Raw genomic sequence first — 21674 nt, 5'->3', positions numbered from 1 at the left:
CACTGAATTATCTTGGAAAACCTTGTTGAAAATCAAGTGACCAAAAATGTAAGAGTTTATTTCTGGACTTTCAATTCTGTTCCATTGCTCTCTATTTCTGTCCTTACACCGGTACCGCAGTGAGTTTAGAAATTATTGCTTTTTTGACTGAAACATACTCATTATAAAAAAATTCAATCAATACAGAAAAGTACAGAAAAGAATAATGTAAAATATCACTCAAAACCCCATACTCATAAATACCTATAATTAATACTAGGTGAACATCATTCCAGAAATTGCACTCTCTATTTCTCTGTCTTTCTATATGTTATAAATGATACATGTGTATGTATCTGTGTGTACATGTGTATGTAGTGTGTATATGTGTGTCTGTGTGTATGTGTGTATATACATGTATAGATACAAGATACGTTCAGAAATAATTTTATAAAAATAGCATGTGTTCTATGTGCTTTTTAATGAAATGTTTTAAATTATATTTTACTTGAATTTAGCAAATGAAAAAGAAACTAAAATGAATCTAAAGGACTTTGCCAAACTTCAGATAAATGTAGGAGAGATCGTTTCCTAAAGGATTCTTCTACGTTTAAGAAACACAATTATAAAAAATCTTTGAGGTCGAAATTGTTATTTTTTTCTCTTTAGTCATATATTTAATTTTTAGAAAGCATGAGTTTATTCACTTCTGTAAAAGGTGAGGAAATCAGCAGTTATGTACTTCCTCTACTTTTCCCCAAATTCTAACTTTATCGTAGTTAATATTTTTACATAGTTAAGGTTTATATCATGTATGGTATTGCTGTAAACATAATTTTCACAGTTGTGTAATCTTAGATCTGTATTTAAATTCATCACCAGTCATTTCACCATGCTTCTATATTCATGAATATTTTGATTCAACTTTTTGTTGGCTGAATTCCGTTACCAAATTGATGTTCAAGTTGCAGACTCACTGGTTCTGTGCTTTTTGAGTTCTTAGTGCTTGAGAATGTTTGCCTGTTGTCTTTATATTTGAATTACAAACTGGCTGCGTATAATATTCTTGGGTCACGTTTTCATTTTCTCAGAACTTTGTGGATATTGCTCAGCTCCCTTCTGTCATTAAATACTGCTATTGAAGCTTTTGAAGTCAGCCTACTTTTTCCTCTTTATACCACTCAGATGACAGAAGAATTCTTTCTTTATCTTTGACATTTAGTAATTTAATCAGAAAATGGCTTGGTGTCCATGAGTCTCCATCAGTTTTTTTCCTGGAAAACAGTGTACATTTTTAGTCTTAGCTTGTATTCTTCCTTTTTTCAGTGAAATGGTCTTAATTGTATCTTTGAACACATTCTTTTTTTTTCCCCCTTGCAGGGTTCTGAATTTCACGGTTACCAGTTATCCTTCTATTGTGTCGTCTTTGCCCTCCATATTTGTTATTTTCCAGTTGCTTTGGTCTTTTCGGTCTTCATGGCATATGTTTATCTGAAGCTACATTATGATTTTTATTATTATTAATTTTTTTTCTTTAGTGTCTGTTCTTCTCCTTGCTATTTCTATTTTATTAACGCTCCTATCATGGTATTATTTTGTTCTTAATTTATTTCATTTGCTTCGAAATCTCTCTTTTCATCTCATTTTGTTGTTTTGTCATCTTGTCTTTGAGCTTTCATTCTACTGAGTTTATGTTCTTATTATGATCTTTTGTTAATTTATGGTGTAATGCATTCATGGAGAATTTTCTTCTGTTCCTTGGATTATGTTTTCTTCAAGACTGGATCCTTTGTCTTTTCTGTTATGCTTCTTATTTCTGTCTCTCTCTTTATGTGAGTTTTGTTGTATTCCTTTGCATGGTTGCCATACTTTTCTCCTTGCTCATTCTCAGCCTGAGTAGCGCTGTCCTGCCCTTTTATTTATTCTCATATGTATTGGAACATCATCCCTGATTTCTTTCCCAACACTTCTTAGACGTGTTTTTCTTCCCCTCTGAGCTGCAGTTTGAAGCTTGGATATTATGCATGGAGGGGGCAGAGGGGAGGAGTTGCACCGGAGCTGTGTACAGCCTTTGTTGTAAGAATTTGGCTCCACTAACTCTTGAAATTTTCTTAAATGTCCCCAGCCCAAATCTCGTCCCCTAATTTGGGTGCAGCTTTTTCCCACTGCAGGTGCTCTCTCAGCTAGTGCTGTCCCTCCAGCTCAGCTTGGAGCTCTAGAAGCTGTACAGTTGCTCAGAGTGTCATCCTCAAGTTGTTCATTTCCCAAGTTTTACTCATCTCTCTCTAACAAACAGTTCTAGTTTCTCCACAGTCAAAAAAAGAGGAAAGATAAAGATTGTCTTGTTTCTTTCCAAGTGTGTGGGTGTTTGTGGGGTTTGGGCGTTCACCATGAAGTCCCGCTATGCTAAGCGTGAGAGTGGGGGTGGCGCAGAGGGAGGTTTGGGGGCTGTGTTGGAATCTTATGCTCTTTCCTGAGTTGTCTCTTTTTGAAGTTTGTGCCATGAGGCTGCATACTTCTTTCCTTGTTTGGATGCTGATGGTAAAGTTTTTGCTGTTTTTTTGTTTTTCATTTTTAAGGAAGGCTATCGTCCAGTTTCTTTACTCAGAAATTCCTCAATTTCTTCTTCTTCCTGTTTACTTCTTAATCCCTTCCCTTCTGAACACCCCACCTGTCTAGCATGTTGGTATTATCATCTTTCCAGCCCTCTGTAAAACTGCTCTCTTGAGCTTAGCAGTGACTTCTTCCTGACCATTTCATTTCTTCTTACCTGCCATCTCTGTCCTTGCTTCAACATTTTCATTATTCGTTTTGCCTCTCCTACCTCCCTCTCCTCATGACCATGGTAATTATTCATAAAACGTCTGACAGAAATTGCTAATCCTGTGTAATTATTAGGCCAATGTCCGTTTACTGGATAAACTGGATAAATCTACATGCACCTGCTTTGTATTGGATACTTTCACCAAGACTAAAAAATAATTACCAAATTAGCCATGTGCCCAGTCAATGTAGTTTTTTTAAATGGTAATGTTTAGTTTAGTGTTGGTAGGTGTTAATCAAAATAAGCTGTCTGGGACTGACCTAATCAGCATATAGATTATTATGAGAGTAGGAAATGAAGACAAAATCTCAAACAACGTGATTTTTTTCAATTAAAAAATTTTTTTTGCAGTGAAGGTTTGCCCTAAGTTAACATCTGTTGCCAGTCTTCCTCTTTTTTTTCCTTCCTTCCCCCACAAAGCTCCAATACATCGTCGTGTATGGTTGTAAGCTATTCTGGTTCTTCTATGTGAGTTGCCACCACAGCACGGCTACTGACAGACAAGTGGTGTGGTTCTGCACCCAGGAACCGGACTCGGGCTGCCAAAGCAAAGCACACCGAACTTTAACTACTAGGCCCTCAGGGCTGGCTCAAGAGTGCATTTTTTGGCTGGAATGTGGGCTTGCAACAGTTCCCAAGGATCCAGATAAAAGTTCATCCCAGCGCACTGTCAAAACAGCAGAGTTTTTGTTTGTTTGTTTGTTTTTGTGCCTTTGCTTTAATCTTTTTTCAGGCATACTGTAGAGGTGACAAATTGGGACCTCCTAGCATTAGTTGCTAACTGACTTTGTCAGTGATTCTAGATCAATGTCAATATTCTAGATGCTGTCAATTTATCCTAGAGTCCATCTTAAAGGAAAGTCCTCCTTTGTCCAGTTAAGATTTGTAAGTTGCTTTTTTAAAGATGCCAACATACTAAAGGGAAGAGTGAAGACAGATGAAAGAATTGAAAGAGAGGTGGTGAGGGAAGGAATAGTTGTGACATAAAAACATCATTCTGCCGTGGAGAGTGGAGAAAAGCTTCTATGATGAGTCCATTCCATGGTTATATGCCAATTTACAAAAAGAACCAGGAAAACTAGCATTTTGTGGTGAAAGATTAGGTCTGTGAAAGGAGTAAGAAGGGTCAAGTGGGCTGATTCCACTGATAGGTGGTATGACGACTGCCTCGATGAGACCAAGCATCTTCTCGAACTGCCTGGAGCCTAGGGCAGAAGGAGCATGTCTGCGCTGTAGACGAACATTCCCATAGCCTGTGGGAATACAGGCTCCATGTCTTAGGGGTGCTTGTGGCGTTCAGTTCTGCTTATCCAATGTGATTTCCTAGACCTGTTATCCCCAGCATTGCTTGGCAACATCCAGCCAATTGCTATGTGGTCTGCAGGTATTGGCTCTGATGCAGAAAGAGGCAGGTGGCCACCTGTTAGGAGGTAGGACAGCTGTCTTTCTTAAAAAATGAAGCAGGGACTGGCCCGGTGGTGTAGTGGTTAAGTTCGCACACTCTGCTTCAGTGGCCCAGGGTTCGTGAGTTTGGATCCCAGGCGCAGACCTACATACTGCTCATCAGCCATGCCGTGGCAGTGTCCCATATACAAAATAGAGGAAGATTGGTACATTTGTTAGCTCAGGGCTAATCTTCCTCACCAAAAGAAAAAAAAAAAAAGCAGTGTTTCTTGGGTACCTCATGCACTTTTCCTGTATTCACACAAAACTCTGGAACATTATGCTCTGCAATCCTATAAAGAAAGATCCAATTGTAATTGGAAAATGCAAAAGGGAAGAATTAAGGTTAACTCTGAATTTCCTCCTTCTCGTGCAATTAAATTCTCCCCCTTGCCATTGAGTTAATGTAATTTTTCCCCCATATAATTGAGCATAAATTATTGGACAAATATAGGATAAGTTGATATGGACTATAAGAAGATAATGAAGTGAAATTAGTGAGAAATTATCATTATAATACTTAGATTTTTAAGACGCAAGAATACTGTCAGTAAGCCAATGAAATATTTGCAATCTATTAATATATTAGACTGTGATAAATTAATTTCTAATTCAACATTTTTTTACAAAATAATAAACATAATGATTTTAAGAACCTCAAGCAAAACTAATTCTTTGCATTCTAAATGTTACTCTTGTTTCCTTTGTTTTTTCTCCATATACCCACTGTAGGTACTAGGAAGGACTTCAGATGTGAAGCATTATTCTATTTGGGAGTGTCCCTTTCCATTTTGACTGCATGATCCATGTTTTTAATAGTAGTTTTGTTATTCTTTGTACCATTTATTTTAGGTGAAGCAGCAATTGACAAGTAATGTCTTATAAGGAGATCAGAGATTGCAAGGAATAAGTCTTTCCTCAGTGCTCTTAATAGGGAGACTTTGCCTCTGGAAGAAATGGACCTAACCCCCCCAAACACATCGAAAGGGACAGCTGGCTTCGCCAGCGTCCTGATGGCTATGCTTAGTGCCGTGACAGAAAAAGAACATCTTGTCCTCAAATTGTTTGCAGGTTTCCCTTCCTCTGCAAGGCCGTCTGTTTGTACTCTGAAGGTCTGTGCTGCTGCTTTCGTCTCACACCGTGAGCTAGATGGATCCCGTCAGAGCCTCGCACTGACCCTGGGTCTGCAGACTTGGTTGTGGGGGGTCGAGGGTTCCAACCTGGAGAGACAGTCGTTGGACAGTGTCATATTTGCTCACCTAGGTTTGCACACGTGTCCCTCTTTAAAGGATCCATTTTGAAAGATTTTTTTCAATTTATTAAAAGAAAAGCTTCAAGTGTAGGTCTTACTTATTGATCAATATCAAGTCCCTAGAGAGGTAAATATTATTTTTCTTTGTTTCATGTTCTATATTTATCCAAAATGTATCTTATCAAACCTTCAGAAAACAGAGGGTTAACACTAAGCTTACCCATTTACCAAATAAAAATATACAACACCCAGTTAAATTCAAATTTCAGATAAATAACAAATAATTTTTTAGTGTATGCCCCCAGTTTAACTGGGCATCCTATATTTTATTTGACAATCTTTGAGACCAAATCAAGATTCCAGCATTAGATGAGCTGAAAAGATTGGTCGTAATAGTCAGGTTGCAAATAACTATGTGTGATTTTGAACATTCACATGTAAATTCTTTAGGCCTGTGGTATTGCAGTTGTGTTTTGAAAGAGTCCTGGGGGCTGGCCCTGTGGCTGAGTGGTTAAGTTCATGCGCTCTACTTCAGCAGCTCAGCGTTTCGGCGATTTGGATCCTGGGCACAGACATGACATCTGGTCAGGCCATGCTCAGGCGGTGTCCCACATAGCATAACCAGAAGGACCCACAACTAAAATATACAACTATATACTGGACGGCTTTGGGGAAGAAGGGGGAAAAAAAAAGATTGTCAACAGTTATTAGCTCAGGTGCCAATCCTTAAAAAAATAAAATAAAAATTAAAAAGTCCTTATCTTTTAGAGATAGAGTATTTACAGGAACATTAGTGGATGAATTTACATAATGTTTGGGATTCTCTTCTAAATAATGCAAGAGGCAGGTGAGTGGATGGGGCAGACTGGCTGTGGGTTAATAGGTATGTGAACGTTAATTATGCTCTTTTGGCTACTTTCAGATGTGTTTGAAATTTTCGATAGTAAAGGGAAAAATGGGTGCGTATGTAAGTCATGCCTTCAGGTGAAAAAAATCTATTATTGACGGGCTGGCCTCGTGATGTGGTGGTTAAGTTCAGCGCACTTTCCGCTTCAGTGGCCCCAGGTTCACAGTTTCGGATCCCAGGCGCAGCGCTACACCGCTCATCAGCCATCCTGAGGCGGCGACCCACATACAAAATAGAGGAAGACTGACACAGATGTTAGCTCAGGGTTAGTCTTCCTCAGGCAAAAAAAAAAAAAAAGAGGATGATTGGCAACAGATGTTAGCTCTGGGGCCTGTGAACCATTTTTGTAATTGTGACATTTTTGTTCCTCCTTTGGGAAATTAATCATCTTGATTTTTGTCTTTATCTCTCCATAAAGCAATGCAAGAAAGTTGCAAATTAGTTACTAGCCTCTTGGGGAGTTGAGCTTGTTCAGTATGTAGCAGGATCTTTAGGGAAAGCTCATGAAGAGGAGAACATGGTTAAAGTGCTTTATGCTATGGCCAGCCTTTTGAAAATTGTTAAACATGAAATGAATGAAATATCGAACCAAAATATACCAAACATTGCATTTTCCAATTTGTTTGTGGTTTTTACAAAACAGATCTCTTTAACTGATTGGATGAAAGCCCTGGTAAATTAGTAAATTGAGTAGAGTCTAAAAAGTCAGCACAGGCCTAGTTTTCCTAGCAGGTGAGCTGTCAGCAGCTGGGAACGCTTGGTCTCTGGCATGATTTGGGGCAGAGCTATTTACTGGTGGACATCTTTAATAGTTTGCTTTTTTCTTATTCCAGGATTTCCTTCAAATGCTGTTGGAGAACATCCCAGAAGAAAAGAGGTGAGGACTGATTAAGGAGTTAAGAGCCCAGCTTTACTACTAATGTTAAAAATGACCCTGCCATTGTTTGTGTGTTACACCTAGAAAGTTTAATCTTCCTCTCTTAATAGAGGCAGGGACCTAGCCCAGCCAGTGGGAGCCCTGGGACGATCAACGGGGCCTAGGGATGGCCCATGTGGATATGGGGAGCCGGTGCACACAGCGGGGAGCCCCAGAGTCAGGAGCACCAAGAGTGGTAGAGGAACAAGCCAAGGACGTTCCGCAGCTTTAGCTGCTGTGGAAAAGAATGGAGGAGAGGAAAGTTCTAAAAGTTATGGTGGGTAGCCACTATGGAAAACAGTATGGAGATTCCTGAAAAAATTAAGAATAGAATTACCATATGATCCAGCTATTCCACTGCTGGATATTTATCCAAAAAACGTGAGAACTTGAATGCATAAAGATATATGTGCCCCTGTGTTCATTGTGGCATTATTCACCATAACCAAGACTTGGAAACAACCTAAGTGCCCATCAAGGGACTAATGGATAAAGATGTGGTCTATATACACAATGGAATACTACTCAGCCATAAGAAATGATGAAATCTTGCCATTTGTGACAACATGGATGGACCTTGAGGTATTATGCTAAGTGAAATAAGTCAGAGTGAGAAAGTCAAATACCATATGATCTCACTCATAAGTAGAAGAGAAAAACAACAACAACAATAAACAAACACATAGATACAGAGATTAGATTGGTGGTTACCAGAGGGGAACGGGTGAGGGATGAGGGCAAAAGGGGTGACTGGGCACGTGTGTATAAAGAGCCTGGGATTTGAAGTCAGGCTCTCCTAGATTCTCACCCCAGCTCTACCCCTTCCAACCATGATACTCTGAGCAAGTCACTTCAGCCCTCCAAATTTCAGCTTCCCGTTCCCTCTGGCAGGGTTTTAGGGAGGATTAAACAGCATAATATATGTGAAAATAGGTGCTCAATTAATGATGGATATAGTTGTAAGAATAATCATCTTCTGTGTATCAGGCACTATATATGGGATCTACACACAGTCAGTCATTTAATCCTCCTTACAGCACTCTTCTCCTCCTCCTCCTCCTCAGAATTATTGTAAGCCAACACTTATTGGGAGGTTACTGTATACAGGCACTCAGTTAATCCTCCAAACAACACTATTTGGTACCATTTGGTGCATTATGTTTCTATCTCTCTGTTTTTTTATAATTATTGATATGATAATTATTACTATCAGTTCTAAAAAGCAAAGCTTTGATTTATTTTTTATTGAGTTTGTAATAGTTTACATCATTGTGAAATTTCAGTTGTACATTATTTCTTGACTGTCACCACTTAAGTGCTCCCCTGCACCCCCTGTGCCCACTCCCCACCCCCTTCCCCTGTTCACCACTGAACTGTTTTCTTTGTCCAAGTGTTTGTTTATGTTCCACATATGAGTGAAATCATACAGTGTTTGCTTTCTCAATCTGGCTTATTTTGCTTAGCATAATACCCTCCAGGTCCTTCCATGTTATTGCAAGTGGGATGATTTTGTCTTTTTTTATGGCTGAGTAGTATTCCATTCTATAGATATACACCACATCTTCTTTATCCAATCATCAGCCGATGGGCACTTGGGTTTCTTCCATGTCTTGGCTATTGTGAATAGTGCTGCAATGAACGTGGGGGTACATATGTTACTTTGGATTGTGATTTCAAGTTGCTTGGGTAGATACCCAGTAGTGGTGTAGCTGGGTCATATGGTATTTCTGTTTTTAGTTTTTTGAGGAAACTCCATACTGTTTTCCATAGTGGCTGCACCAGTTTGCATTCCCACCAGCAGTGTCTGAGGGTTCCCTTTTCTCCACACCCTCTCCAACATTCGTTATTTTTAGTCTTAGTGATTATAGCCATTTTAACAAGTGTAGGGTAGTATCTTAGTATAGTTTTGATTTGCATTTCCATGATTAGTGATTTGAACATCTTTTGATGTGCTTATTGGCCATCTGTGTATCTTCTTTGGAAAAATGTCTGTTCATATCCTCTGCCTATTTTTTGACCGGGTTGTTTGTTTTTTTGTTGTTCAGTTGTATGAGTTCCTTATCTATTATGGAGATAAACCCCTTATCAGATATATGATTTGCAAATACTTCCTCCCAATTGGTGGGTTGTCTTTTTGTTTTGATCCTAGTTTCCTTTGCCTTGCAGAAGCTCTTTAGTCTGATGAAGTCCCACTTGTTTATTTTTCCTTTTGTTTCCCTTGTCTGAGAAGACACGGTATTCAAAAAGATCCTTTTAAGTTCTATGTCAAGAGTGTACTACCTATATTATCTTCCATGAGGTTTTTGGTTTCAGGACTTATCTTTAAGTCTGTGATCCATTTTGAGTTTATTTGTGAATATGGCATGAGATAATGGTCTCCTTTCATTCTTTTGCATGTGGCTGTCCAGTTTTCCCAACACCATTTGTTAAAGAGACTATCTTTTCTGCATTGTATGTTCTTGGCAGCTTTGTCAAAGATTATCCGTCCGTAGATGTGCGGTTTTATTTCTGGGCTTTCAGTTCTGTTCCACTGATCTGCATGCCTGTTTTTTGTACCAGTACCATGCTGTTTTGATTACTGTAGCTTTGTAGTACATTCTGAAGTCAGGGATTGTGATGCCTCCAGCTTTGTTCTTTTTTCTCAGGATTGCTTTAGCAATTCGGGGTCTTTGGTTGCCTCATATGAATTTTAGAATTCTTTGTTCTATTTCTGTGAAGAATGTCCTTGGGATCCTGATTGGGATTGCACTGAATCTGTAGATTGCTTTGGGTAGTATGGGCATTTGAAGTATATTTATTCTTCCAGTCCATGTGCATGGAACCTCTTTCTGTCTCTTTATGTCATCATCTATTTCTTTCAATAATGTCTTACAGTTTTCATTGTATATGTCCTTCACCTCCTTGGTTAAATTTATTCCTAGATACTTTATTCTTTTGCTTGTGATTATAAATGGAGTTGTATCCTTGAGGTCTCTTTTGGTAAGGTCGTTATTAGACTATAGAAATGCAACTGATATTTTGTAAGTTGATTTTGTACCCTTGCAGCTTTACTGTAGTTGTTAATTATTTCTAATAGTTTTCCGATGCATTCTTTAGGGTTTTCTATATATAAGATCATGTCGTCTTCAAACAGCGAGAGTTTCACTTCTTCCCTCCCTATTTGGATTCCTTTTATTCCTTTCTGTTGCCTAATTGCTCTGGCCAAAACCTCCAGTACTGTGTTGAATAAGAGTGGTGATAGTGGGCATCCTTGTCTTGTTCCTGTTCTCAGAGGGGTGGCATTCAGTTTTTGGCCATTGAGTATGATGTTGGCTGTGGGTTTGTTATATATGGCCTTTATTATGTTGAGGTAATTTCCTTCTATCTCCATTTTGTTAAGAGTTTTTATCATAAATGGCTATTGGATCTTGTCAAATGCTTTCTATGCATCTGTTGAGATGATCATGTGGTTTTTATTCCTCATTTTGTTAATGTGGTGTATTACATTGACTCATTTGCAGGTGTTGAACCATCCCTGTGTCCCTGGTATAAATCCCACTTGATCATGATGTATGCTTTTTTTGATGTATTGCTGAGTTGGGTTGCCAATATTTTGTTGAGGATTTTTGCATCTATGTTCATCAGTGATATTGGTCTGTAGTTTCCGTTTCTTGTGCTGTCCTTGTCATGCTTTGGTATCAGGGTGATGTTGGCCTCATAGAATATGTTAGGAAGTTCCCATCTTCCCTAATTTTTTGGAATAGCTTGAGCAGGACAGGTATTAAATCCTCTCTGAAAGTTTGGCAGAATTCCCCAGGGAAGCCGTCTGGTCCTGGGTTTTTATTTTGGGGGATGGTTTTGATTACTGTTTCAATCTCTTTACTGTGATTGGCCTATTCAGATTATCCATTTCTTCTTGATTCAGCTTTGGGAGATTGTAAGAGCCTAAGAATTTATCCATTTCCTCTTGATTGTCCATTCTGTTGGCATGTAGCTTTTCATAGTATTCCCTTGTAATCTGTTGTATTTCTGTGGTATCCATTCTTCTTTCTCCTCTTTCATTTCTAATTTTATTTATCTGAGCTTTCTCTGTTTTGTTTTTTTTTCATAAGTCTGGCTAGGGGTTTGTCAATTTTGTTATCTTCTCAAAGAACCAGCTCTTTGTTTCACTGATCCTTTCTACTGCCTTTTTTGTTTCAATAGTATTTATTTCTGTGCTGATTTTTATTATTTCTCTCCTTCTGCTGGCTGGCTTTGGGCTTTGTTCTTTTTTTTTCTAATTCAGTCAGGTGTAGGTTGAGATTGAGCTGATTTGGAATTTTTCTTGTTTGTTAATGTGAGCCTTTATTGCAATGAATTTCCCTCTTAGTACCGCTTTAGCTACATCCCAAATGAGTTGGCATGGCATGTTTTCATTTTCGTTTGTCTCCAGATATTTTTTTATTTCTCCTTTAATTTTTTCAGTGATCTATTGATTGTTCAATACCGTGTTGTTTAGTCTTCAAATCTTTGTCCCTTTCTCAGCTTTTTTCTTGTAATTAATTTCTAGCTTCATAGCATTTTGATTGGAAAAGATGCTTGTTATTATTTCAGTCTTCCTAAATTTATTGAGGCCTGCCTTGTTTCCCAACACATGGTCTATCCTTGAGAATGTTCCATGCACACTTGAGAAGAATGTGTATTCTGCTGTTTTTGGATGGAGTGTTCTATATATGTCTATCAAGTCCAACTGGCCTAGCTTTTCATTTAATTCTACAGTTTCTTTGTTGACTTTCTGTCTGGATGATCTATCCATTGATGTGAGTGGTGTTGAGGTCCCCTACTATTATTGTGTTATTATTAATGTCTTCTTTTAGGTTTGTTAAAAGTTGTTTTATGTATTCTGGTGCTCCTCTGTTGGGTGCATAGATATTTGTAAGTGTTATGTCTTTTTGGTGGAATGTCCCTTTGATCATTATATACTGCCCCTCTTTCTCTCTCTTTATCTGTCTTATCTTGAAGTCTACTTTGTCTGATATAAGTATTGCAACACCTGCTTTCTTTTGTTTGCCGTTAGCTTGGAATATCGTCTTCCATCCCTTCACTCTGAGCCTGTGTTTGTTGCTGGAGCTGAGGTGTGTTTCCTGGAGGCAGCATATTGTTGGGTCTTGTTCTTTAATCCGTCTCGCTACTCTGTGTATCTTTGTTGGAGAATTCAATCCATTTACGTTTAGGGTGATTATTGATATATGAGGGCTTAATGCTGCCATTTTATCACTCATTTTCAGGTTCTACTGCGTTTCCTTTGTTTCTTGCCCCATGTGTTTCAGTCTACCAATTGAGTTAGGTAGTTTTTTCTTTTGTGTGTGTTTGTTTTCTCCTTATTTATTATCTGTGTCTGTTTTGCTTTTTTGCTTAGTGATTACCATGAGTTTTATATTCAAAATCTTGTAGAGATAAGATAGTCCATTTTCTGAATGCTACTTATTTCCTTAGACTAAATCAATTCAGTCCCTTTTCTCTTCCCCTCCTAAATTGTTTTTCTCACATCTTATTCCATCTTGTGTTGTGAGTTTGTGGTTAAAATGACAAGATTATCTTTTTTTGGTGTTTTCCTTCTTTTTATGTTTAATGCTGTTTTTGAGTATTTGCTAACCTGTTCTGATGTATAACTACAATTTTCTGATTTTGTCTACCTATTTATCTCCTTACTCCATGCTTCTTAACCCCTTTCTCCTTTTTTCTTTTTCCAGTTATGAGGGCCTTCTTGAGGATTTCTTGTATTGAGGGGGAGGGGGTGGTTCTTGTGGCTATGAACTCCATTAGCTTTTGTTTATCTGGGAAAGTTTTTATTTCTCCATCATATCTGAGAGACATTTTCACTGGATAGAGTATTCTTGGCTGAAAGTTTTTGTCCGTTGAAGATTTGAATATGTCACTACAGTCTCTCCTAGCTTGTAAGATTTCTGCAGAGACATCCTCTGAATGTCTGATAGGGCTTCCTTTGTAGGTTATTTTCATCTGCCTTGCTGCCCTTAGTAGTTTTTCTTTGTCATTCACTTTTCCCAGTTTCACTACCATATGCCTTGCAGTAGGTCTTTTTACATTGACCTATTTAGGAGATCTGGTACCCTCTTCCACATGGATTTCCATCTCCTTCCCTAGGTTTGGAAAGTTCTCTGCTACTATTTCTTTGAACAAGCTTTCTGTCGCATTCTCTGTCTCTTCTCCCTCTGGAATGCCTATAATTCTTATGTTGCATTTCCTAATTGAGTCGGATATTTCTCAGAGACTTTCTTCATTTCTTTTTAGTCTTATTTCTCTCTCCTCCTCTGTCTGGAGCATTTCAATATGTCTGTCCTCAATTATGCCGATTCGCTCCTCTATGATGTCCCCTTGAGCGTTTAGGGAATCCATAGCTTGTTTTGTCTCATTGATTGTGTCTTTCCTCTCCAATATTTCTGATTGGTTCTTCTTTATAGTTTCCATTTCTTTTGTGAAGTAGCTCCTGAACTTGTTGAATTGTTTCTCTACATTCTCTTTTAACTCATTGAGTTTTTTGATGATAGCTATTTTGAATTCTCTGTCATTTAGTTTACATATTTCTGTGTCCTTAGGACTGATTTCTGGGTACTTGTCATTTTCTCTCTGATCTAGAGATTTAATATAATTTTTGACGTTGCTAGAGGGCATGGCTCTGTTTTTGTGCATTGTGGTGTTATTTGGTCACACTTACCACCTATCACCACTGGGTGGGTGTCAAGAGCCACATATTCTGAGCCCTCTGTGTTCTGCTTAGATCCCAGGCACTGGAGGCTGTGCTGGGTGGGTGGGTGGGGGCTGTTGCACTTTCTTCTGTGTGCTTTCGGGGTTTTCTTGCTCTGCCCTGGCTATCTGCTCTTCTGGGATGTTGGCTTTATGAGGTCATCCCTGCGTTAGCTTTCACCTCAGTAGGGGCTTTCCCAAAGGCTGTGAGGGCCCTCAGGGATCTTTGATGTTTCCATGAACAAACATCCCCTCCCCTGTTTCTTCCATCTTGGAGGCCACCGGCAGTCTCGGATCCCAGTCTTTTGGGGAAGGAGCAAAATTTTCTCTTACCCCATTCCTCCTCCTCCAAGGGGGCCTCCAGCCTCTCCGCCCTCCGATGTATGGCTGCGTGGGTCTCTCAGGCATCTTTTGTGTTGTGTTTGGAGGTCCTCTGTTCGAGTATGAATGTCTTTTTCATTGTATGGTGGAGGGGAGAGATTACTGGGGAAGCTCACTCTGCAATGATCCTGATGTCACTCCTCTATCTCTGTTTTACCAGTAAGAGGACTGAGGGACTGAGTAAGTAGCAGGGTCTCACAGCTGTATGTGGCAGGGCTGGAATTTGCACCCAGGCCTCCTGGCTCTAGAGACTCTGCTCTTATCCACTCTGTTCCAGACAAGGAAACTGAGACTCCAAAAGGTAAAGTTACTTTCCAAGATCCTTGTTAGCAGGGCGATAGTGTCTGTCCAGCTCTGACCCATGCTCTTTGCATAGAGCTCACTGCCCTGGAAAGGAAGGAGATTCTCTTCCTTGGAAGTGTCTGGTTTTAGTCTGGTTGACCACCTACAGGGATTCATAGAGGACGTTTAAGACCTACCTCAGAATTTAGATGAGGTTCCTTCCTACCCTCTCCTTCTAATTTCCTATCTTAATTTAGTTACTCAAAGTGAATACCCTGAAACATAATTTCTGATAGCAAAATTGATATTCATATGTTAAAGGAGAGCATCTTGAGAAATTAAACATTCTTTTGAAGAAGAGCCAACATTACTCTCCTTTCTGACCCACAGTTTTAGCTATGTTTTTATGCTCATAACAGATTTCCTGATGTGGAAGTGAATTCTTTCACACAGACAGAGGCTTAGATCCGTGCACAGCCACACACCTCCATGTTGGTGAGCCTGTCTTATTCACAGCCTAAACTGGGTGTCTGAAGGGTAGGTTGTCAGGGCCTATACTACCAGGAGATGACATGCTAGTTCAGAGTAGCATCCAGAGGCCATGAGGACATGCAAATTGGTTTCTAAGCGTTAGATTTTTGCCTGGCCTTTTTTGTTTAATATCCCCATTTTCAACTTTCCACCTCCAATTCTTGATTCAACAGTTAGAAGTGTTATAGTTTGTTAGTTTTTTTTTAAGTCAAATGGGAACATACACACATAAAGCAAGTCAGTGCATTGTACAGAATTAATATATCCATATCGTTTAATAAATTCCTTTGTTTCTACTTCTCCATGTTCATGCCTTTTGATGCTGAAGGAAGTCTTATCCGGGAGATTGCGTGGGGCTTTAGTAATTGGCCAAGACAATTAGCTTTTCAGGAGGCTGCTCGAAAGAAGTACAGCTTGTTTTGGAATGTCTGAAATGTTTCAGATTTAGCATCCTTTCTTTTTAAGCAAACATATGGGTTTTCTTTATGCAAAAATCACATCAGATATGGCTATTGTTCCTAAGTTTACCTGCAAGATATATTTTTTCCCCGTTTTTGTACCTGCCCTGGGATAACTTTTCAGATCCGCTGATAGATAGGAGCAGTTTCCTTAGGAATGAAGGCAGAAAAAAAAGAAAATTAATAGAAATGGTGTATTACCTCCTGTTAGCAAAGTCTGTTTCTGAGTGATGATTATGCGCTCTCACAGAAGAACTTCTTAGGGCTCAAATATGGCAATTTTCATGAAAGTAACAAAGTGCATTTTTAGTTTGGGAGGTCTTCTTTCCTTTCATCCTCTTCCTAATAAGGTTATGAAGTTCATTTGCATGGCCCCGAGCCCTCTGGCTCTGGGGGACCTGGATTTTATCATTGTGAATATTTATTGAGGCAACACATTGTGGGCCCACAAAGAGACTTTTGTTGTGATTGTGGAAGTTAATAGCAGTGTCTCTATTTATTGGTGGCCACTAACCACCAGCCTTCACCCTTTGAGAGGATGCCTTTCCCAGTTAGGATCATGTTTTGGCTAGCAGGCTTAAGCTTTTTAAAATTCTCCTTAAAAGTTAGGCAATTTCATTCCTATGATGAATCTATTTCAGCAAGTATACTAGAGTACTTCTTGAAACTCAGGCATCTTATTTCCTGCTAATCTCAGAATCTAATTCAGCTATTAAAACAGACTGTTTACCCTTTTGCCTGTGCAGCACATTGTACCAATTTTATCTAGGTCTCCAAAGGCCCACACCTACCCCTCCGGGCCTCTAATCTTTGGCCCTGTTGCAAACTGATCCTCAGGCACATCTGTTAGGCACGGGAGCCGTTCCGAAAAGGGCAAGGTTGTCAGATGAGACCAGCCAGTTAGTGTTCAGGGGCCAGCACTTTCTGTATCATACTGTCTTTGCGTTGTTCTCTGGCTTCAATTAATTGAGCATTCTCTCTTGAGCACCTACCAGGCTTTAGGCTGGACGCTAGGGAACGGAAAGGAATGAATTCCATGTCTAGCCCTCAGGGAGCTCCGAGTCTAAGACATCCATGAAACAGATCATTATGACTCAGTGTAGGAAGTGCTCTGGGAGCTGCAGAGTCCCAGGTGCACAGAGAAGGGTCTCGTCAGTCCTGGCCTCGAGCCTTCAGGCAAAGAAACGCCACTGAAGGTTTTAAGTGGAGGAGTGCCGTCGGCAGATTGGAAAGATACTCTGGGACTCTGGGGGGCAGTGTGGAAGGTAGATGGGGATGGGCAGAACTACGTCAGCAGACCAAGTAGGAACCAATACAGCAGTTCACTCGAGACATCTGGAGCTGGAAGGAACCGTGGCAGGGATGGTGGTGGTGGCAGTGGGGTTTGAGAGTAATGAACAGATTTGAGGAGTATTTCAGAGGTGCCACCGTGACGACTTGGTTGATTGGTTGTGAAAGTTGAATAGAGGAGTCTAGTGTGAGCCTGACCTTTCCTTCTCGGCCACTCAGTTATACTCTGCAGTGCTGGAAATACGGCAGCTGTTTTGTCTTGGGCATCGGTATGGAGCCGAGGGAGTGGAAGGGAGAGTATTTGAAGGTGGAAGGCGGGAGAGGAGGAGATATGTTTTTGATGGCTTTCATATAAGGTTTCTATTTAAATGCTGATGTTTTATGAGACCAAGGGAAGAAAAATCTGAAAGTGCTTAGGAGGAAATCCAGACAAGCCCTGGGAGCCAGCCTGCCTGGTGAAAGAGTGTCCTGTCCACGTGATATTCTACCTGGATCAACAGCTATCGAGTCTTTCTTTGCTCATCAGCTATGATGTTTGTGTGTGCACGTTCGTGTGTTTGTTTTAATTCAGTACTGTTTCTCCCTCATGGAGCTAGGGAGTACTCGTTTTGTAAATGTTACGTCATCAATCTTGAATATCTGCTTCAGCACAAATGACTTGTTTGGATCCAGAAAATAAGTAACCATGTGCAAAGCTTTGAGATGCATACTAGTTGTATCCATATCTAGAGAGGGGACTTCAAAACATAAATTCCTAAAATTTAAAAATTCATACAGAATGTAAGTTACATTCCAGAACAAGGGCATTTTCCATTGCAGACCCTGAGCACTGAGATTCCCAAAGCTTGCATGCATCTAGTGCCTGCACTTCTGAAGTTCTGTGTCTATCATTTAGTTCATGTGAAAGTTGTCGGGGCTGTGTGCTTCCCTGTAGAGACATGGATAAGATGTGATCTTTAGAATCTCAAGAGGCTGAAGACGGGAGCTAAGAGTGGTAAAGACATTTCTGCAGATCAGCAACAAGTTGATAGGCACAAGTAGCAGATATGGCTAATAATCAACTCCCCATCCTTGTCATTCTACTCTTGGAAATCAACAGAGGGAGCAAATACGGCATATGCAATACTGTTTTCACGCAAGCCCGGGTCTATTTCTAAATACATTAACATCACAAAGAGAGGAGCAATCAGGAACTTTCTTGGCTTTAAACACAGTTTGTTCCAGCATCATGCCAGGGTGTCCAGTATATTTTCTCCCCTGCTGTGTTGACTATGTGTGAGCACATTTATAGCTCACGGGGACTAGAGACAGACCCTGAAACTCAGAGTGGCCTTAGAGGATGTGGGAGTACAGCAAGGGAACTCTCCAGCCTGAGGATGAAACGACCCACCGTGCCAGATCCTTGGCAGGCTTCAGAAACGAGGCGGAAGTCCTGCTCACTAGTACAGATATGGAGCGCATGCAGTCGTGGGCCTGTGTACTTTCAGCTATCTGTATGAAATCAATTTCCATAGTGATCAGACATGCAGAAGAGTAATTTCCTGTGAGTCCTGGGTCCCAGTGAAGTGGAAATGCTTCTGCTTGTCTATTGTGATTATTTAAGCCACATGATCTCAGAGGGGAAACATTCTCCACTGGCTTAGACTCTGACTGTCTTGATTTGAAAAAAGTCAATTTTCAGCCTTACCACTGCTATGTATCCAAGTCCAGACCTAAAGGTTCACCTGCACTGTCATCTCAATAATTATGATCAAAACTACAAAAACTGTGTACATGTTATTCTTTCCTAAAACATAGAGTCCATTTCTTCCGTGAAAATTAAATGTTTTTGCATGGTTTCTCATAATTTCTTTGGGAGGTAAGACTACTTATACTACCTTCAAAGATTTTTTTTTGAAGCTTGGCTGAGCTAACATCTGTTGCCAATCTTCCTTTTTTTAAATTTCTTCTTCTTCTCCCCAAAGCCCCCCAGCACATAGTTGTATATTCCAGTTGTACATCCTTCTAGTTGTGGCATGTGGGACACCGCCTCAGCATGGCCTGATGAGCGGTGCCATGTCCGCGCCCAGGATCCGAACTGGCGAAACCCTGGGACGCCAAAGTGGAGCGCGCAAACTCAACCACTCGGCCACGGGGCCGGCCCCAAAATGTTTTTTTTTTTTTAACAACAGAAGTTAATGCCTTCATCTTCCTCTCCTAGTTTAACATCTTATTGCACATTAGCAGTCCACAAACAAGCATCGGTGCAGCTTGATGCCGGCACTCACCCTGGAAGTCTTTTCTTTAGCCCCTTGTCTGGGCTGACTTTGGCCAGTCTTCTTATGCTGCAGTTCTCCGTCAGCTAAAAACCCATGCCACAATTGGCACCCACTTCACAAGGATATTCTGAGGAATGAAGTGATAACGGTTGTAAGATGCTTTGAACCTTTCCTAAGGAAAGTGTTCTGCAAACATGTTCTCTTCATTCACGGGGGAGTGTCTTTTGCTCCTGGATGCAGGTGAATGACAGCTGTCCTGCTCTCACACTTTTGCCCCTCCCAAGGGTCTCCCCATCTTTTCAGAACTGTAATCAAAGGGCAGAAAGACAGGGCAACCACAGCAGGGGCCAGGCCACCTTCAGCAGGAGAGATGTGAGCAGAAGAAGTCAGCGCTGTTTGGAGTGGGCATGGGCACTCCCCTTCTGCTGCCTTGTCTGCTCCATAAATCACGAGCTGATGTATCGTGAAGCCTGAGTTCAGCACAGAAAGAAAAGCGGGGTCTTTGCAGCCAGGCAATATAGGTGTGAATCCCAGCTCTTCAAGTACCACCTGTGTGGCCTTGGATAAGTCCTGTAACCTCTTGGAACATTTGTTTGCTCATCTCTAAGATGGGGGTGATCATATTGATCTTGCACAGATATTATAAAATTTAAATGAGATTTTTGTCTATAGTGTCTGGTACATAGTAAATGTTCAATAAGCAATAGCTACCACTTTTATGCCTTTAGTTGGCAGTGTATAGAGGAGTTTTTATTTGTTTTGTTTTTAGTATCCCTGTATACTGGTATCTCTGTGTGCAAATACTAAGTATGGCAAAGCAAAATTTGCCTTAATACTTGGTGAAATAACCCTCCAAGTTGGCCTGGCCACTTGTCCAGGTGGTAGACTGTGGCGCTGTATACAGATTGTACTCGGGCCTGTGCATTCTATGGAAAGTCACCCTGCAGAGAGCAGTGGGACCCATTGTCTGCATACCATCTCTCCCCGCTCCAATGGCCCTCGTCCAACGCTACCTTCCACATCCATCCCCATCATTCCACATCAGTTTAGGCTTCTTCTCCTTGCCTCTCATTTGAGCACGTTCAAGCCTCCCCTTTGGTCTCCCTGCCTCCAGCCTCTCCTCCTTCCGTTACTCTTCCTCGACTCCAGTCTGTTCGTGCCATGTTGCAGCCCTGCTTCAGAGCCTCCCTGATGAAGCCCAGGCTCAATGGCAGGACTTCAGGGTCCTCCCAGGACTCCCTGTTTCCTTTTCACCTCATTCTGTGGGCCAGGCCCGCTGACCATGTCTTTGAGCTTTCCTGCCTCTGCTCTCTTTGCCCTGCGTGCACTTTCTTTCCCTTTCTCCTGGTCCTGCCTGTCGTTCGGGACAGCACAGCCTTCCTCCATGACAGTTCAAGCCTGTGTTTGCCCCATAGGGAAGGGTTTGCCTCTTCTCAGCCTTCTCGGGTAAAGACTTGCACCCTACTCAGTAATGTTCTGGGACTCAAGTGCCCAGCCCCTCCCCATACCACCCCTGAAGAAGTGTCTTTAAGCTAACATTCCCCAGAGGAAGTTTATGTCCATGTCCTCTTACTCACTCCTCCAGGGGGATGCACGACAGCTGTTCACCATCTTTTGTAAAATCACTCGAAAATGGCTCTGAAGTTACTCTGCAGACTTCTCTTCTTCAAGATATTTAATCCCAGTTCCCTGACCTCCCTTGTGGATCCAGAGTACTTACCCCTTTGATCATCACTGCTGCTCTTTTCTAAACCCTTTCTAAATTCTCCGTCTTCCCCTTAAGTTGTGGAAGGTTTAAGAATGCCCATTTTTCCCGAGTGCCACAGCCTGGAAAAGCTCGGTTCAGAGTCAGCCTTTTGCTGCGGCTTCCCTGAGTCTCTCTCAAAGGATGGCTGACAAGAGCTTTTAGCCCCAGGGCTCCGGACACAGGAGTGTCCCTCTCTGGCTGGAAAGGAAGCAAATGAATGGGCCACTTAGAGAGGAGCACCAATGGAGGAAGGCCAGGGAAGAGGCCAGCCCTTGCTTCTACATCAGGGCAGACAACTTAGAGGCCAGCGGAGCTTCCAGGTCTGCTCAGGCCCCGGGCAGACACTCAACTCCGCCAAGTGAAGCCTTACCCTGGGGCCAGACATGCATTCCAAGAACAGGCCTTCCATGGAGCATCTCGTCTTCAACAGAAAGTATCAAATGTATCTTACCCTCCTGCCTCACACATTTCAATGAAGATAAAACAACTCCAGGTCTCCTTGGGCACTTCTCTAGGTGGCCCTTCTAGCCCCACTTTCCTCCTGCTGGCAGATCAGTTATGCCAGTTAAGGGTATTTCCAGTGCCTCTTCCTCCAGCCAACCAAGTAAATCAAGCCCAGGAAAGAAGGACGATCTGGGTTTAAGGTGCCCTGAGAGATGCCTACTCTCTTCAGGTCACCCCCG

At 41.1% G+C, this 21674-nt stretch overlaps 1 protein-coding gene across 6 annotated transcripts in view; it reads left to right on the top strand.

Moving 5' to 3' along the window:
• Positions 1-21674, top strand: part of AOPEP (aminopeptidase O (putative)) — a 332639-nt gene that overhangs the window by 208842 nt on the left and 102123 nt on the right. For all 6 annotated transcript variants that reach the window (XM_046663936.1, XM_046663933.1, XM_046663931.1 and 3 more), the window contains one exon: positions 7239-7282. In XM_046663936.1, the coding sequence (XP_046519892.1) occupies positions 7239-7282 (44 nt within the window). The remainder of the gene's footprint in view (positions 1-7238; positions 7283-21674) is intronic.

This window comes from Equus quagga, chromosome 6 (assembly GCF_021613505.1).
Source record: "Equus quagga isolate Etosha38 chromosome 6, UCLA_HA_Equagga_1.0, whole genome shotgun sequence".
Taxonomy (NCBI): domain Eukaryota; kingdom Metazoa; phylum Chordata; class Mammalia; order Perissodactyla; family Equidae; genus Equus; species Equus quagga.
Note: the sequence above shows the minus strand (reverse complement) of the source record. Positions and strands in the feature narration are given on the sequence as shown.